The sequence below is a fragment of the Myxine glutinosa genome, chromosome 8, assembly GCF_964187855.1.
Source record: "Myxine glutinosa chromosome 8, kmMyxGlut1.1, whole genome shotgun sequence".
Lineage (NCBI taxonomy): Eukaryota > Metazoa > Chordata > Myxini > Myxiniformes > Myxinidae > Myxine > Myxine glutinosa.
In genome coordinates, this window is record NC_136268.1 from 69113742 (window position 1) to 69133543 (window position 19802).

The following is a 19802-nucleotide window of genomic DNA, read 5'->3' on the forward strand; positions in this document are numbered from 1 at the left end:
CACAGCTGAACCATACAAAATACTTTAAAAATGGTACTTGCTGCTTCCTTGCTTGACGTTCAGTAAATAAAAGGATAAGAGCACAGACAATCCCCATAGGTTGGCATCCATGGGGAAGAGGAAATTTCTCCTTAGAAAATGCCCCGCTGAGTGTGGTGAGAATGGTGATGCCATTGTTTTTACCTCGCTTGTACCCAGAGTGCCTCAGGAAGCGACGGCACTACCCCCAAGCTCAGTGGGTGCATTTGGCTCATGTTGTGTTGTTGGTTTGTTATCTCCATATGTGGGTTTCAGAAGGTGTGTGTGTGTTTTTGTGTGTGTGTTTTTGTGTGTGTGTTTTTGTGTGTGTTTTTGTGTGTGCGTGTGTGTGTGTGTGTTTTTGTGTTTGTGTTTGTTTCTCGCCATCCTGCACGGGGCCTGTCTAAGTCAGAGTCCAGATGCGGTGACTGTACTGGTGCCAATTCCAAATAGTCCTCCTCCTCCTCAAGCACGTGCATATGATCCTCAACAGAAGACCCTGAAGATGAGGCAGGATAACTGGCAACTGAGATGGGGTTTTTCACCATTCGCATGAAAGTGTTGCGAATATCTTGAAGCGAATTGTGGTGTTGCAAATATACAGACTTGGCATTTAATATGGAAATTTTTTTTTTCTTGACTTGGGTTTACTTTCTGAACTCGGTATATCAATCTGGTGAGTTTCTTTTACGCTTCGGTGATTTCTTTGTTAAAAGAACCATGTCACTGATTGTCTGTCGCAGCAAGAAGTCAATAACAGGATTATATCACAGGTGGCGTGACAAAATGTACGGACAGGTACATTTGACGATTGGCTTCACAATCGGGTATATAAGGGTTGTTGCGTTCTGTATTAGTGGAAAACAACTGCTGCACATCTACAAAAGTTATTGCCGCTTCCCCTGGAGATGGTCCGTCAACTCGACAATGCTGTTTGTCATTTAGTGGTGGCTTTACGAAATTCCGGCATGAAACAGCGTGCTATTGCTCGGCAGTGTGGCATCACTCAAGGTCAGGTGTCAAAGATCCTGAAACGAAATGCTCAGAGGGGTGTCCCTACTCCAATACCGAGGTCAGGACGTCCCCGCAGAACCACAAGGAGGGATGATCGCCAGCTGCACCGGTTAGTCCGCAATGGCCGTACCAAGTCAGCTAATCGGCTTAGGGCTGAGTGGCAGCAACTGACAAATGTGCCTGTATCCGGAAGGCTAGTCAACCAACGACTGGTTCAAGCAGGCTATCGTGCCAAGCGTCCCCCGAGAAAGCCACGCCTGACCAGACAACACAGCCAGCGCCGATTGCAGTGGGCCAGAGAGCACCGTCAATGGCAGCCAGGACACTGGAATCACGTAATCTTCAGTGACAAGTCTAGATTTCTGGTCTATCGTCAATATGGCCGCGTCCGAGTGTGCAGACAAGTGCATGAAGCCTACAACGAAGATTGTATAGTGCCAAGAGTCCAAGCTGGAGGTGGTGGGGTGACCGTTTGGGCTGCTTTTCATGCAGGGGGCAAAACTGACCTGGTTGTTCTGAATGAAAACCTGAACCAGTTCAAGCACAGGGCCATTCTGGAAGAAACATTGCTTCAATTTGTTCATGCAGCCTTTCGAGGAAACTTTGTCTTCCAAGATGACAATGCACGGCCTCATCGTGCTCGCATGATCCAACACTTTCTTGCTGACCGTGGTGTAGAGCATATGGAGTGGCCTGCCATGTCCCCGGATATGAATCCGATAGAGAACTTGTGGGCAGAATTAACGCGTCAAATCGACAACTTGGACCAGCAGCCTGCCTCTGTGCGTGAATTGCAGCAGGCTATTGTAACTGCATGGCAAGCGATTCCTGTCCAAACCTTGGCAAATCTCGTGAACAGCATGCCTCAACGTGTACGTGCTCTCCTGAATGCCCGTGGGGGTTACACGAAGTACTGAACTGTAATTTTACTGTCCGTAATCCCAGTCGTAATTTAACTTTTGTTTTTGTTAAAAAAATTTTTGGCTAATGTGCAAAATAAAGAGATACTTCTGGAAAACGTACAGAAGTTTAACACAGTACTGTCCATGAATTGAGTTCAATATCAGTTTACATCACTTTCAAGGATCAATTTATTTGCTTCGAAATGTCAAATGTGGTTTTTGTTTCCTTTAAAGGTCACATTAACAAAATCTAGAATAATTTCAACATAATTCCAATGAACTTTTGGTTCTAAGTCATCTTGAAAAGTAAGTTCACCCCCACAAAAAAAATATTCCATATTAAATGCCAAGTCTGTAAATTAGTCCTTCATATGGATATTCTTACTAAAATAAATGAAAATACATCTCAAAATCTTCAGTTTATGATACCGCACACAACTTTCTCCATTATCGAATCTAACGATATATCGACAGTTTTTAAAATGTATTATCGCGTTGACAATATTTTTAAAATACCTTATTGAGCCAATAATATTGAAATATCACCAGCCCTATCGGATTCAATCATGACCTCAATAATGTATCCACGGAAGTTCTTCGGAGTTTACATTCAAAATGATTTTGATTTCAAGTGGGAAGCTCAAGTGAAAAAAACATGCTAATAGGAAATGATAACGAGGTCGACAACGCCAACGAATTGAGACCACGAGGTTTACATCCCCAAGACTTGCTCAAGTATTGGGATCCAAATATACAATGTACCAACAAGTTTTTTCTCTGTACTTGCTCTATAGACTGGCAAAATGCAGAAAATCACATTGCATTGCATGAAAAAACTACCAATCAGAGTGTTCAATTTTTCGCTAGTAGGCAGGGCCCTTATAGTGGGGCGGCTTAGCCCAAATATTCAAAAGAATTGTGCATTTTGTGAAACAAGCACCAAATTTGGCACAAATGTACATTAATATGTTGCGAACATTTTCAGATATTGGGCCACTTGAAATTCCGTAATTTTTTTTTTCAAATTTTTTCAAATTTTTTTTTTCAAATTTTTCGGGTGACACCGTCACAATTTCGGTCTTCGAGGCCGGCCGATAGGCAAAGTGTGACCGGAAGGGACGAGGTTCTCCTGACCACGTGGCCCTCGATCTGGGAAGCGAGAGGCGTTCCATTAGTGGACGCGCCCCTCACGCCCGACTTTTGGGCGGCCCCGGCAGGCCGTTTGTTTTGACGTTCCGTGACAGGCCCCGCACCCCCACCTCTGGGCCGACCGGAAGCTTGTGCTGAGTACATCATACCTGAACAACTCAGTGAGGCAGAACACAGCAGTGCACACCAGGGTGACCCCTTCAGTGCATAAACCAATTAACCTGTCCACTGCAGGGCATATAGAAATGAAGTTATTTTCTGCATATAATAATAATATAAGTTCAGTTCTATATAACAATTTCTGTTATCACCACTACCACTACAACTACCACTACTACAAGCTTTGTCTGGAATTTTGTGGACTAACAGACATACAGACAAGCTGGGATCAAAACATTACCTCCTTCCACCATTGAGTGTAGAGGTAAACATCATGGAAATTATATCATGCCCTAGATTTAATTCATGCTTACCCGTGTATTTGCTTCACTGGTTCACAAGGTCTTTTGCATACATGTAATTCAGACTCTCGTCTTCATTGCTGACCACACAATGTTCGCAACATATTAATGTACATTTGTGCCAAATTTGGTGCTTGTATCACAAAATGCACAATTCTTTTGAATATTTGGGCTAAGCCACCCCACTATATCGGCCGGCCTCGAAGACCGAAATTGTGACGGTGTCACCCGAAAAATTTGAAATTACGAAATTTGAAAAAATTTGAAAAAACAAATTACGGAATTTCAAGTGGCCCAATATCTGAAAATGTTCGCAACATATTAATGTACATTTGTGCCAAATTTGGTGCTTGTATCACAAAATGCACAACAGGTTTGCTATGCTGCGACACTATTAGGGATATTTTGGTTCAAATTCTTCCAAAAGCATCAAATTTGGCGCAGATGTTGCCCATGCCATACTCTTTCGATTTTTGACGGGCGCCAAGGGCGGTATGATCCGGGGACCATACCGGTCCATCCCGCCATGTCACCTGACCTATGACGTCATAATTAGGATATGCATCCAATCACATGGCGTACTATAAGTGGTCAAAGTTCAAAATGAATCGATCGAAAAATGAAGGCAGGGATCCATTTTTAAGGTTTTCATAAAATCCAATATGGCCGCCAGGTCACATGACCTATGACGTCATATTTATGACGTATACAATCATGTATACATGAACCCGGATCATGATCGCACAAAAATTAAACACAAGGATATGGCATACAGTTCATAAAACATCAAAATCCGTACCTTTGTAATTAGACTGATGAACTGCATATGCCTGAAAATTAGGAAATAGACATGTAAATATTTCCTCTAATTGTCAAAAATAAGGTCAGAGTTCGATTACCCAACCCAGAAACATAAAATGGTGAACCTCGCGTAAATCTTGACAAAAAACTCAAAAACCGACATGTTTGACTCAAAAATGACCTTTAAGATGACCTTGAGGGTTGACCTTGACCTCGAATCATCAAAATAACATCATAATTGGATTCCTCGACCTCGAAAACCCCTGAAAAGTGGCATCATACATGATTCCAACCCTTTTGGTTATTTAACTGATTTTCCTCTAATCCGGGTGGCGGCCATTTAGTATTTCGCCAATATGAGGCCCCCGGGGGGGGGGGGGGGGGCGCCCGTCAAAAATCGAAAGAGTATGGCATGGGCAACATCTGGGCCAAATTTGGTGCTTTTGGAAGAATTTGAACCAAACGGCCCTAAAATATCCCTAAGGGCCCTGACTATAGCTCTCTTGCAGCCAATTACGTAAATCGATACTAATTTAAATTCAATCAACGTATCAAAATGGGAAGATGCTAACTTGAACATGCGTGTAACTCGAATTGGCTCTGTTAACGATGTGCAACACTGGAAACAGCAACAATAAATGTGACAATAGATCATCTCCTCGTCCACCCTTCCTGCCTAACTTTAATTGCGCTACTTTTATCAAACATTAAGAAGCATGTGTATCCAGGTGTTTTATGTCATTTTACCATGCATCAAATAAGGCTTTGAAACTTCGGGAATACCAATTTTTTATATATTTTTTTTGATAATTTTTTAATTTAAATTTTTTTTAAATTTTTGAAAAATAAACCGCTATTTTTGAAATACCAACTTCTTTCCTGGAAGTCATTGCAGTGTCCATGAGTTTTATACTTCTCCCACCCCCCCCCCCTCCTTCCCATGCCTCCTCCCCCCAAGCCCTCTCCCTCCCACAGATCTCCCGATGTCCCCGCTCTCAAATGCTGTGTTTGTGTGCTTCCCGCTCTCTCCCCATCTTGTCCACCGCTCCCCTTATTATATGTTTTATGTGTCCGTTTGTTGTTGTTTTTTTTGTGATTAATGTTAGCTCTTTCACGAGCCTCGATCTTGTATAAAAAAAAACAATAAAAAAAACAAACAAAAAAACTTATTTTTAAAAGCCAAATGTTTTTTGGTTTAATTTTATCACATCATTATTGGAATAGCAATTATGCTAACTATTTAACCCTTGGTTTTTATATTTCTTTGTCAATGTTTCATTTTGTATCGTGTTGAGAAGTAATGCCTCCTATAAGTTTTCTCCAAAACAGGTACACATATTCAAATGAAGCAAAGACAGATACTAACGTCAATCTTTATTCCACCTTGGTGCATATTTATTTCTCAACATCATCACCATTGTGGTCCACACATTTCTACCAACGTTCAAGTAGTTTGTGATGCCGTCACGATAGTACTTACTGTGTGGCCTGCCGACTTAACCAGCGCTTCATAGCGGCCTTGACATAATCATCGGAAGAAAAATGTTCTCCACGAAGGTGTTCCTTAGGTTTGGGGCAGAGATGAAAATCTGACTGAGCCATGTCCAGGGCTGTATGGCAGGATGCAACAGAACACAAGGAACAGCAGAAAGAGAAGGGGAAAAAACCAACAGCAGGGCCGAGAGACAAAATAGACAAAGACAGACAAACAAGGGATTCGGGTAAGAATGAGGGCTTGAGGGGTACTGGTTGGCAGGAGGTGGGCAAGATTGATACACAGCAAACAAACTCTCAGGAAGAAAAAACTGGAAATTTGGGCTGAGGTGGGCTTGGGATGGGGGAGGGGGGAGTCAATGGGGGTGGAAAATGCTTTTGGATTGGGGGTGATGTGAGATGGTGATGAACAGCTGTCTTGAAGCTCTTGAGGGGAGAATGAGATTTAAGAGAATCTGGAAGTTGGTTCCACAGGTTGGAAAAAAGAGAAACAAAAGGTGGTGGGAAAAAACAAGGCGAAGAAGGTGGAGGAAAGAGGAAGGTGGAGGAAAGAGGAAGGTGGGGGAAAAAGGAAGGTGGGGGAAAAAGAAAAAGAGTGGAGGTGAGCAGTGGTTCTGGGTTTTGGGAGTTTTACCAGAAGGGCGTTGATGGTGGACTGTGTGCACCCTGTGTTGCAGAAACGTGGGGTGTTTGGTGGGTGAAGGGGAACATAACACAGAACAGGTAGAGGGTGTAAGACCAGAAAGGAGGCGGAAGAAGCCACAGAGACCACTGACCAGCCTGCAATGGGAAAGTGCCAGGCCCTTAGACTCCTCTTCATCACAGGAGATTCCAATGATCTTGAAGGCCGAGGTTTCCATGTTGTCAAGGTGAGCGAGGTGTGAGGCGACCAATTGCTTCAGTCATTTGTGCACTCGTGTGATGCACAAAACAGTGCGTTTGTGCACAGTGCTCAGAGTTATTGATGGTACCGTTTGGCATGAATTCCAAATGCATTCTCCCGCTCACCTGGTAGATGCTTGCATCTTGAGTTTTTTTGGTACTGGTGATCCCTTGTAGCAATACTCCATTGACCTCTTACTCTCAGTATCATAACGATGCACTCATGTCCAGTCATAATATTGAGCAGGAACTGGTCACCTTCACGTTCATAGTGCAACATCTGCTCTGCACACGCTTCTATCTACTTCTTCATTGCATCAGTCTGCATTCGGGGAACCCACAGTGCACACATCTTCCTGTATCCCGAGAGTGGCCACAATAGCCTGCTCACATGAAATACTAAGCAGAATAGTGAGAGTCTGCTGAGATTTGCACCTGTTCTCTTTAATAAGCTCATCGGCATGTTGTTGGTGAGCCGTTTCTGTTGCCATTATTGGTCTCCCGCAACACTGTTTGTCTTGCAAGTTGATTTGTCCAGCATCACTCATAATATCTTTAGTACGCCTAACCCATTGACGGACACAACTTTCATTCGCCGATGAATATCGATAGGAGGCACGTTCTCTGCTGTTAGAAATGCATTAACTGCACGCTGCTTTAACCAGACTGACAATGTCGTGCTGCCCTCTCCCATCTTGACTAAATACGCTATGTTTTATTCGAATATCTTCACCTGTTTTGGAGAAAAATAATAGGAGGCATTACTTTTCAACACACCCTCATATATTGCATTTCTGCAGTTTTTAAGACCTCTTTTCACCATTGGAATGACATGCAGGGTTACTTCAAGCGTTCAACCAACTATCTTCCAATCAGAGAGCGTGAGCGCCAGGGTTGTTTCCCTGTGCCCATGGTTCACTCGACAATGCTGATTGACCTGAGACGGGAAGCAACAAACTGGATAAACTTCTATCCACCTCATGATGGTTATCAAAAGCCCTTTGATGATATCATCATATTTGCCTCAGCCTGCCAACATGCTGGTGTGTATCTTTCTTCATTTTAAATAAACAAAGTATGCATACTCATTTTCAACACCAACATGCCCATAATTAATCTCAACTCAGCCACCACCTCTCCATCACAGCCCAGGCCTATACATATATACAGTCACGTGAAAAAGTAAGTACACCCCATGTAAAGTTTTGACTTTTTCAACATATTTCAACATACAGCTATTTGATCTTCATTTCAACAATATTGATAGATAAAGCTGATATAATATAACAAATATCATGAAACATTTACATTTTGTAGTCCATTGTATAATTTAAATAAACATAAATGCAAATTTTGCATGTGGAAAAAGTAAGTACACACTGTGAATACGCTGGTGCTTTTAATTTTTTTATTTTTTATTATTTTTTAGGAGAAACCAAGAAAACCAAACCACCGTTTAGAGGCCATTTTTCCCCGCAAAGCGGGGGTTGGCCTTTTCGGGGACCGTGGTTGTTGTTGTTTTTTGGTCCCCTTTTTGAAGCAATGTTTTACGGCCGGATGCCCTTCCTGCCGCCGACCCTGTTTGTCGCCTTTTTACGATAAACAGGGAATTACCAGTGTACTGGTACTCAATTTGCCGACCTCGGAAGGATGACAGGCTGAGTCAACCCCCCTGGCGTTAATTCAGCGATCGACCGGGATTCAAACCCAGGATCCTTGGATCCTAAGCTGGCACCCTAGCCGCTAGCCTAACACCAGGGACTTGTTCTAAACCAAGAAAGAAGAAGGTAATTTATTTACAAATATACAGAAAGAAAGAGGAAACAAAAGGATGTACAGGAAAGGAAGAGGAAGAAGCAGCACACAGGGCAGTCTTAAAACAGTCTTAACCTATGACCCCAGACAAACATACACACTCACACGGGGATTGTAGCTAGTAGGGTGGAAGGTCCAGGTAGATGATCCAGTGATGGGGTCCAGGCTCCGGTTCAGCGGGCGAAAACCCGGCAGGCAGCTCTGCGTATCGTTGGAACGTGACCGGACCTTACATATAGCGGGGGGACTGGGATGCTTCGTACGTAATAACTGTACGTTCGTGCCAAACGCTCTCCCTCTCAAAGTCCTTTCAATGCGCGCGCCTCCAACAAGTCCGTACAAGTTCTTTGCAAATGTGCACGCCTCCAACACCGCGTAAGTCCTCCGAAAGAAGTCCGTTACAATGCAATTACGACAATCCTCTGCGCAGTCCATAAAAGGGCTTTGCGTTCGCGCTTATATCATGCGCCACGCGATCACTACGAGCTTCACAAAGCCACGCCCGTCGGTGATATTACATCAGCCCTGGTTGGCTGGTGGGGGCTTACCGGCCACGCCTTTGACGGCTAGTTGACAGGCCACACCTTGTTCCTGCTGGTCCACCCCTTTTCTCGGCCCTAAACCGCATGGCTTATGGCGGCGCTTGGGCGGAAGCTCAGCGAGGCAGCGAACGCTGCTGGCAGAGGCGCGTAATGGCGTCGCTTGGAGAGGGAGGTTGCAAAATGGCCGGAATTGGGACCTACTCTTATTTAATTAACGCAACGCAGATTCAACTATTGGAAACACAGCCTTAACTAAACACATAATAATGAAATAACTGGAATTCCTATGGTGACCTACGTGTTGCTGTGGCCTAACTAAGGGTGCTACTTTTAACCTTTAATGTCATATTTACAAGTGATTATTTATTTACAAGTGAGGGTTCTAAAACCGCAACTATATATATATATATATATATATATATATATATATATATATAATATTATATTATATTATATATGTATATAATATACATATATATTATATATGTATTTACAAACTTTCATGAAAGTTTGGAGATCTCGCGAGATCTTGTCGGGGCGGTCACGGTTTTTCGAAGCTGTTCCACGATCCTCACGCACGCTCGAAGTTAAGTAATTGTCACATTTGTATTTTTGTCGAAACTGTATTTATCTTACGTGTGTGTACCTTTTGCGTGTCCCTCGGAAGATTAATCGGTGTTAATCTTTCATACCTGTATAAAATAGTCGAGTATTTCGTGCCACGCGGCCTAGTTGTTGAAGCTTCCCACCTTGAGGCTTGGTTCTCTCCGGGCATCCAAAGCGGTTATTTTTTCATTCGTGTGTTTGGCAAATTTCAACTCGTTATTTTATCGTCCATGCGTTATTGTTTGTTTATAGTTAGTTTTGGTTTGAATTTCCTGTAACTCGTAATTAATTAATCGTGTTCTGCTCCGCGTGTGCGGCCTTGTACCCCCGTCGGTGTTTGTTAACTTAAGCCTCCTACATCGTGTTTTGCTTGGCTCTTAGTTTTTTCCCTTCTACCCCGAATATAATACTCTTTGTCTAATGTTTTAAATTCCCCCCCCCCCCCAAAAAAAAAACAAAAAACAAACAAACAAACAAAAAAAAAACATTTATTTTCCTTTCTCCACGTGTGCTGTTGTCTCATCCTGTACTTTCTGTCCAGGTGTGCTGTTCGCCCCGCCCCCATTATCTCCTTGCCATCCACCTTTTGCCCTGTTCACGTGACTCGTGGTGGTCCCTCTCGGCCCTCCCCCCGTTGGTATTTTGTGCATATAAGATTGTTCACGGTTCTGTTTAAATATTATTTAAATATGTTTAAACTTTCCCCTTCACTGTTTTATTCAGTGGTATATTACAACACGCTGTTTTTCTTCCTATTTAAAAGGCTTTTTTCAATTTCCTCTCCAACTCATTCCACGTCAAAAAAAAGAAATTCAATCTCTTATACGTCTCCCTCACTACATGGTCTAAATTCACATTCATTCCACCCCTCCTCCATCGTTCTGAATCGGATTGCTAACTTGAAAATCACAACAAACCCTATTTGTTATCAATGTTCGTCTTTCATTAATCATCCACTTTCTAAACTCCCCTCTTGCCCCTCCCCTCCAAATCCCCCCCCTTGCACCTACACTCCTGAACTCCCCCTTTGCCCTTCCCCTCCTAAACTCCCCCCTTGCCCCTCCCCTCCAAACCCCCCCCCCCCTTGCCCCTACACTCCTAAACTCCCCCCTTGCCCCTCCCCTTCAAAACTCCCCCCCAACCCCTCCCATTCAAATCTCCCCCCATACCATTCCTCTCCAATTCTCCCTCCTCCCCCCTCCTCCTCAAAGCTGCCTCCTCCCCACTTCGTCTCCCTTCTATCTCATACCTCCACCTGCCCCCCCCCCAACCTTCTACTTTCCTCTGCCCCCCCTCAAACAACTCCTCACTGTGCCTCATCCCTTCACCATCAAACCTTTCATCCTCCTCATCCTTCCCTTTCTTGGAACTCTTCTGTAATCTCTGACACACTATCAACTGCTCACCCTACCTCCCCCTCTCATCCTTCATCTTACCCTACTCCTCCCCTCCCCTGTCCTGTACCCGATGCTCCCCCTCTCTCTTCAGTAATGGTATGGACCTCAAACATCCGGGGCCTTCGCTCAAACCTGACTGATCTCTCCATACAGGTTGCTTCTGACAATCCAGACTTGATCTGCTTAACAGAGACTTTCCTCCTTCAAGATATCTCTGATTCCTTAATATCTCTTCCTGGTTACTCCCTCCTCCACTATGATAGACCTGAGCCTCGTCCTGGTGGTGGGGTGGCTATCTTTATCAAAAACTCTCTTCCTCACTCTCCTGGCACTGCCCTCTCTCCTCCTCACTCCCAGGAGTACCTCTGGCTACGGCTTCCTCTCCGCTCCCACCTTTTGTTCATATGTGTTCTGTACCGTCCTCCAAACAGTGATGACTCCATTTACATTTCACTGTCTGACAACATGGACCAACTTCTATCCACTCATCCCAACTCTCTCTTCCTCATATGTGGTGACTTCAACTGTCATCATGCCAGCTGGTTGGGTGTGGGTTCCTCTCTCACCAGTCATGGCACCTCAGCAAAGGACTTCTGTGACTCACTGGGATTGACACAATCTGTCAATTTCCCGACCCGGATCTCAGCCAATGGAGTATCTTCTCTTCTAGACTTGGTTATGACAAACTTCCCTGCTAATGTCTGCTGCTCTTCTTCTGCTCCAATCGGTTCTTCTGATCATGTGCTTGTCAAAGTGGACATCTCTCTGGCCATTCTCAGAGAGCCTCCTCAGCCTCGACGAGTCTGGCATTTCACTCAGGCCGACTGGGACGGTCTTCAAGCAGCCATCAATCGTCTGGATTGGTCTCCCATCTCCACTGCCTCTGACATCAATTCTTCCTGGGAATTCTTCCAAAGCAAACTGCTCTCTCTCGTGCACAGATTTATCCCATCTCGTCTTCAGTTGTCTTACCCTTCCTCCCGTCCATGGTACACTGAATCTTGTGGTGAGGCAGTTGCCCTGAAACAACTTGCCTTTGCCTCTTGGAAGGCTAATCCAACTGAAGGCAATCTCAGTTCCTTCCACCAAGCTCGGAACAAGTGTGTGTCTACCCTCAGGAGTGCCAGGAAGCACTATCTCTCCACACTCAAGAATGAACTCTCAAACCTGTCTCCTTCCTCCAAATCCTGGTGGCGTCTGGTCAAATCCGTTTCTGGTGTTTGTTCCCCCTCCATCCCCTCCCTTACCTCAAATGGCTACACAGTTGACATCGCACGTGACAAAGCCGAATGCCTCAACTCTGTGTTTGCCTCAAAATCTCTAGTCCCAAACCCATCTCTCTCTGTTCCCACCTTTCCCAGTCGAACCCAACTGCTCCTGGACTCTGTGTCCTTCTCTCCTGACAAGGTGGAGGAGTTTTTGTCTAACCTCGACTCTGATTCTGCAACTGGACCTGACGGCATCAGTCCACGGGTCCTAAAATCCTGCTCTGCCGCTCTATCTCACCCTCTCTCTGTTCTTTTCACCCTCTCTTTTGCTCAAGGTCATCTGCCAGCATCCTGGAAATCAGCAAACATTACCGCTTTACACAAAAAAGGTGCAAAAACAGATTCTTGCAACTACAGACCAATCAGCCTGCTCCCAATTATCAGCAAAGTCATGGAATCCATCATTGCTTCGGATATGAAATCTTTCCTCTTCTCCAATGGCTTGATCTCTGATCATCAATTTGGTTTCAGACCAGGTCACTCTACTCTGGACATGCTGCTTCTGCTGTCTCAACAATGGATGGAGGTCCTCAATGCCAAACAGGAAATCAGAGCTGTCTCCCTTGACATATCACGTGCCTTCGATACGGTCTGGCACCCAGCTCTGCTCACCAAATTCTCCTCCTATGGAATCCATGGAAATCTCCATGCATGGCTTGCGGACTTCCTCTCTGGTCGTAGTCAACGTGTGGCCATGAATGGATTTCTCTCATCTCCCCTTCCTGTTCAGGCTGGAGTTCCCCAAGGCATTGTTCTTGGCCCTGTGCTTTTTCTGGTCTTTATCAATGATCTCTCTGACTCTCTGGAAAATCCTCTCTATCTCTTTGCTGATGACTCCACTCTCTGCCGCTCCATTCCTCTTCCCTCAGATCGGCAGTCTGCAGCCTCCTCACTCTCTGAAGACCTGGACAAAATCACAAACTGGTCAAACAAGTGGAACATGTCTTTCAATCCTGACAAATCTCACACTCTTACTATGTCTCTCCGAAAAGATCGACTGGACAACCCTCCCATCTACTTTCTCAACAATCCTCTCCAAGAAGTTCTGTCGCTCAAGCTTTTGGGTCTCACTATCTGCCATGATCTTTCTTGGGAAAACCATATTTCCAAGCTGGCCTCCAAAGCCATTCGCCGACTGGGCATCCTCCGTCGTGCGAAGTCCTTCCTAGGCACACCTGAGCTCCTCACCACATACAAGGCTTTCACCCGCAGCTCAATGGAATACTGTTCTCCCCTATGGGCCGGTGCTCCTGCCTCACACCGAGCTCGGCTTCACGCTGTTGTAACCAAAGCTTTCAGAATCATAGGAATCTCCCACGATGAAGCTATCTCTGAGGGCCTTTCACTCACTCACCGCAGGCAGGTAGGTGGTCTTTCTGTCTTCTACCGACTCCTCTCCGGCCTTGCTCCCCCAGCTCTCTCTGTGCTCTGTCCCCCAAATATTCCTACAGGTCGCACAAGATCTGCCAGCAACCCTCTGATGGTTAAACTGCCGAAATCTCGGCTCTCTGCTCACTTTCACTCTTTCATTCCTCTTTTCTCCCGCCTCTGGAACAAACTCCCACACTCCCTTCAATCCCACTCCTCCCTCCAGGTCTTTAAAACAGCTGTCCACCACCATCTCTTATCTTCCCCCATCCAAAACCTTGATCTTTTCTACCCCTGCTAATTCACCCCAGATCCACCTTGTTTGAAATTCCAACTTCTTTCCTGGAAGTCCTGGCAGTGTCCATATGTTTTATACCTCTCCCAGCCGCCTTCCCATGCCTCCCCCCCCAAAGCCCTCTCCCTCCCACAGATCTCTCGATGTCTCCATGTCTCTCGGTCCCTGCTCTCAAATGTTGTGTTTGTGTCCTTCCCCCTCTCTCCCCATCTTGTCTACCGCTCCCGTTGTTATATGTTTTATGTGTCGGTTTATCTTTCTGTGTGATTAATGTTCGCTCTTTCACGAGCCTCGATCTTGTATACAAAAAACAAACAAAAAAAAAACATACATACATACAGTCATACATACGTACATACTAGATTACTCATTAGTGTTGCTTGCAAAAAAAATTAAAAGATTTTTATGGCAAAGAAACTTTGTTTTAACAAAAAATTCAGAGCACTTCTTTTATGCGGTGTGCAATTTTTATGTTTTGTTGAATTAATCTGCTAATAATCTTTCCCATATACATCATTGATATATTATATACGTATATCGTTGCCTCTCTCTGCTTCTCATGACCAGGGACTCTCAGTCCTCGTTGAACACTATTGCACCACATTGTCCTCCCCGTTCCCCCCTCGTACCACGTCGCCATCCCCATTCAGCATCGCGTCATCATTTTGCGTCACCACGTTGTCGTCCCTGTTCTGCCTCGCATCCTCCCCCTTCCACCTCTCATCGCACCCTCCCCTCCCCCCCCTCTTCCACCTCACACTGCACTCCCCTTCTGCCTTTTTTTTTTTTTTTTATATACAAGATCGAGGCTCGTGAAAGAGCTAACAGTAATCACACAAAAAGTCAAACCGACACATAAAACACAAAAAATAAGGGGAGCGGTAGACAAGATGGAGAGAGAGTGGGAATGACACAAACACAGCATTTGAGAGCAGGAACATCGGGAGAAATGTGGGTGGGGGAGGGCTTGGGTGGAGGTGGGAGAGGTATAAAACATATGAACACTGCAAGGACCTCCAGGAAAGAAGTTGGAATTTCAAAAAAAAAAAAAAAGTGCATCTGAGGTGAATTAGCAGGGGTAGAAAAGATCAAGGTTTTGGATGGGGGAAGATAAGAGGTGGTGGTGGACAGCTGTTTTAAAGACCTGGAGGGAGGAGTGGGATTGAAGGGAGTGGGGGAGTTTGTTCCAGAGGCGGGAGAAAAGGGGAATGAAAGAGTGAAGGTGAGCAGAGAGACTAGATTTTGGCAGTTTAAACATAAGAGGGTTGCAGGCAGATCTTGTGCGACCTGAAGGAATATTGGGGGGACAGAGCACAGAGAGAAATGGGGGAGCAAGGCCGGAGAGGAGTCGGTAGAAGACAGAAAGACCACCAACCTGCCTGCGGTGAGTGAATGAAAGGCCCTCGGAGTTAACTTCATCGCAGGAGATTCTAATGATTCTGAAAGCTTTGGTTTCAACAGCGTGAAGCCGAGCTAGGTGTGAGGCAGGAGCACCAGCCCAGAGGGGGGAACAGTATTCCATTGAGCTGCGGATGAAAGCCTTGTATGTGGTGAGGAGCTTAGGTGTGCCAAGGAAAGACTTCGCATGACGGAGGATGCCCAGTCGGCGACTGTCTTTGGAGGCCAGCTTGGAAATGTGGTTTTCCCAAGAAAGATCATGGCAGATAGTGAGACCCAAAAGCTTGAGCGACAGAACTTCTTGGTGAGGATTGTTGAGAAAGTAGATGGGAGGGTTTTCCAGTCGGTCCTTTCGGAGAGACATTGTAAGAGTGTGAGATTTGTCAGGATTGAAAGACATGTTCCACTTGTTTGACCAGTCTGTGATTTTATCCAGGTCTGCAGAGAGTGAGGAGGCTGCAGACTGCCGATCTGTGGGATGAGGAATAGAGCGGCAGATAGTGGAGTCATCAGCAAAGAGATAGAGAGGATTTTCCAGAGAGTCGGAGAGATCATTGATGAAGACCAGAAATAGCACAGGGCCCAGAACACTACCATGGGGAACTCAAGCCAGAACAGGAAGGGGAGATGAGAGAAATCCATTCAGGGCCACACGTTGCCTACGACCAGAGAGGAAGTCCGCAAGCCATGAGTGGAGATTTCCATGGATACCATAGGAGGAGAGTTTGGTGAGCAGAGCTGGGTGCCAGACCGTATCGAAGGCATGTGATATGTCAAGTGAGACAGCTCTGATTTCCTGTTTGGCATTGAGGACCTCCATCCATTGTTGAGACAGCAGAAGCAACATGTCCAGAGTAGAATGACCTGGTCTGAATCCAAATTGATGATCAGAGATCAAGCCATTGGAGAAGAGGAAGGATTTGATATCTGAAGCAATGATGCCTTGCACTGTGTTTACCCCCACCCGTATTGCCTTCCCCTCCCCTCTATTGCCCTCCTCCCATAACCCACTGTCTTCCCTCAGCTAATGGCTTTGAATATTGTTCTCTTGAACATATTTAAAATTATAAATTTTTGAGTATATAGAGGAGCCTTATAGCCATTTTAGTAATGAGGTTTGAACTCTTGGTTTGTTTGTTTTGCTCAGGGGTTCAGATGTACGTGTGCAACCAGGAGGATTTTGGTCACATTATCGTGCCATGGAAGTCTCATCGTACGATGCAAGATGATGTGGATATATTCATCCATGCTCACCTCGAGATCATGAGTTGGTCTTTTTTTATAATTTCTGATTCGGAATATCGTTCCTGATACTTTTACTGGCAATTAGGTAGTTGTTGTTCTTGTATCTTTCATTCTCCATAGCTCCTACTAAATCAAATTGGCTTCTTACTTTAAGAACTTTTATTGAAATTTTATAATGTTTCATTTTCTGAAATTGTACATCATAAACTCTGCACATTTTCCTCTTCTTCATCTCAATCTCCACCTCGATCCTTTTCCTCACCTCAAATGCCTCTTAGTGCAGACTCTGCCAGAGATAAGGCAGAATGTCTAAACTTACCGTTGTGGCAGACGACACCACATTGTGTTTTTAACTTCAAATATCAAGTACCCAACCAATCCCTTCTTATACACTGACATACCCACTGTCGACTGACCTCTGTGTCCGACAGGTTAGAGAAAGGTCTATCGAATCTTGAACAAGCTTCAGCGATGGGCCCAGATATAATCAGTGGCATTGTTCTCAAATCCTGTTCTGCCTTTCTTGCTCCCCCTCCATCTGCACTATTCAGTCTGTTCTTCTATTTTGGCTGCCTCCTCTATGCAAGAAAGTTGGTAAACGTCACTCCTGTCTACAAAAAGGGTGCAAACACAGATCCTACCAACTACAAGTCCGTGATATTGCTTCTAATTATAAGCAAGGCCATGCAATCCATAAATGCTTTGATATCCTCCCTGATGTTTACAAGTGACCTGATCTCTAACCATCAGTTTGCATTCCATCATGGCCACTGAACTCTGGACATACTTCTGCTGCTCTATCAGCGATGGTTGCAGGCCCTCAATCTTAAAGAATAGGTGAGGACAGTCCCTCTAGACATATCTCAGGCATTCAATACAGTCTGACATCCTGCTTTACTTGCGGAGCTCTCTACCTGTGGCAGAAAAGGCTGCCTCCATTCCTCGATTTCTGACTTCCTCCACTTACACAATCAACATTTTGCCATCAATGAAACCCTCTCTTCCCCTCTTCCCCTCTCCCAGTGGAGGCTGGAGTTCCTCAAGGCAGGGTTTTTGGCCCAGTCTTGTTCCTAATCTATATTAATGAACTCTCCGATGTTTTGGAAAACTCTCCCTTCCTTTTGGCAGAACACTCCACATTGTGTCGTATAGTAAGTATCCCATATGTCAGCTAGGTAGACAGCAGCTGCATTTCTCTCTGCTGATCTGGAAATGATTAGACTCTGGACTGATGAATAGAAGATGTCCTTCAATCCTGGAAAATACAAACTTCAATCCAGTCACACCCTATTGCTTCAGAATGATCATCAAACGATCCCAGTACTCAATTTCCTTGGTCATCCACTGTAAGAGGTTCAGTCTCTTGAACTGATAGGCCTCACTATCATTCATGACCTTTTCTGGGCCGACCACATAAAAAAGCTCGCCTCCAAAGCCAGCCACAACCTGGGCATCCTACGTCGATCCAAGAGCTGCTCGCAGTCTGCAAAGGCCTTTGGCTGTAACTCAACAGAGTTCTGCTCTCAGCTTTGGGCTGGTGCTCCAGCATCACATCTGTCTCTCCTGGATTCTATGCAATATAAATCTCTCAAAATTATTGGAATCTGCTGTGATGAGGTTGAAGCACAAGGCCTGTTTCTTTCACATTGCAGGCAGGTCGGTGATGTCTTAGTTTACTACTCTCTAACCTCCAACATAGTGAACAACATAGAGATCTCTCAGTCCTCCAACCCTCCCTATCTACTCCAGGATGCATGCATTCTTCCAGTAACTTCCAAAATCCAAGCTGACTGCACACCTTAACTATTTTATTTCTCGGTTCTTCCATCTATGGAACCATCTTCCAGAGACTGTTATGTCACTCTTCCTTCCAGAACTTCAACCAAGCAGGACACCGCCATCTCTTGTCATTCCCAATTCTGACCCATGATATTTATTATCCCGATCCACCTTTCCTAACTCGACGAATTTACTTGCTAGATTCAGTTTCCTCCCCTCATTCCTCTCCTCTTTCCTGTTCATTCTCACTTGATGGTTTTTCCACCATCAATTATACCTTGCTCTTCCATGAGCCAAGGCTCCTGTAAAAAAAAAAAAAAAAAAGACAATTGTAATTTTTTTGGAGTTATCCCAGGCTCATGAAGGATCTTGTACGTACCGATTATATAACATGCATGTCAAACACATAAGTTGGCATCAATGTACTTTTACATGGACATTAGTACACAATAGACAAACACATATGGCATATGGACAGTGCTAGAATCAGTGCAGATGGATGGGTGTCTATAGTGTTGTACAGAGTAAAAACAACCACACCCAGATACACATTTAATACATTGAGAATAATCAAACATTGTTGAGAGGATACGTCACACATACTTTATGGAAAAGTACTTTCTCAATGGTAAACAAGACGGACGACAATAAAATGTCGAGAGTATGCAAGTTAATATGAGATCACAAGTCAAAGATGGTTATCAGTGTTACAAAGAACATGGACAGTTTCAACAAGTTTCGACAAAAGCCACTCAGCAATGTTTGATCCCATTTCTCAAAATGAGCAGTCTTGATCATTTCCAGTAGGGCCTTGCGCCTTTCTAATCCTTTTGCAATATTGATAACTAACCGATATTTCTTGCAGTCGATGAGCCCCCATTGCAGCCTTCGCAATTCGTCTCCACCATTCCAAAGGTTCTCGACAAGATGGGTTTTCATGAGGTTAGACTTTATTTTTCCTTCTTTTGTGTAATTTTTTTTTTTGCGAAAAGGTCCGATTGACGTGACAACACCAGCGTTGGTAGCGTTTTCTTGTTCTCTGTTGATTGTTGCAGATTTTTGTGATCAACCTGATACGCAGACCTGACCGTCGGAGGTACATGCTACATGCCCTCCAGGAGCAGTCAATATCCTGCAAGCTGGTGGATGCTGTTGATGGAGCGTAGGTGCTGCTTTCTGATAACCTTTTCCTTGAAGCTTTGTGCATTAACTTTAGTGAATGCAAATAATCCCCAAATTGGCTTTGACACTTTTTGAGAAAACGCCAAAGAACTTCGCTTTGCTGTCATTGTTTTTACGATCTAAAGCAAATAAGGCCCAACTTTCATTGCTTTGAAAGCAATGTTCTTAACTTACATTTTTATTTTA

At 44.5% G+C, this 19802-nt stretch overlaps 1 protein-coding gene across 1 annotated transcript in view; it reads left to right on the forward strand.

The window, feature by feature from the left end:
- Nucleotides 1–19802, forward strand: part of LOC137432573 (procollagen galactosyltransferase 1) — a 60789-nt gene that overhangs the window by 21108 nt on the left and 19879 nt on the right. The window contains exons 5-8 of the mRNA XM_068124615.2: nt 7560–7764; nt 16558–16677; nt 19300–19376; nt 19490–19596. Coding sequence (XP_067980716.2) covers nt 7560–7764; nt 16558–16677; nt 19300–19376; nt 19490–19596 — 509 coding nt within the window. The remainder of the gene's footprint in view (nt 1–7559; nt 7765–16557; nt 16678–19299; nt 19377–19489; nt 19597–19802) is intronic.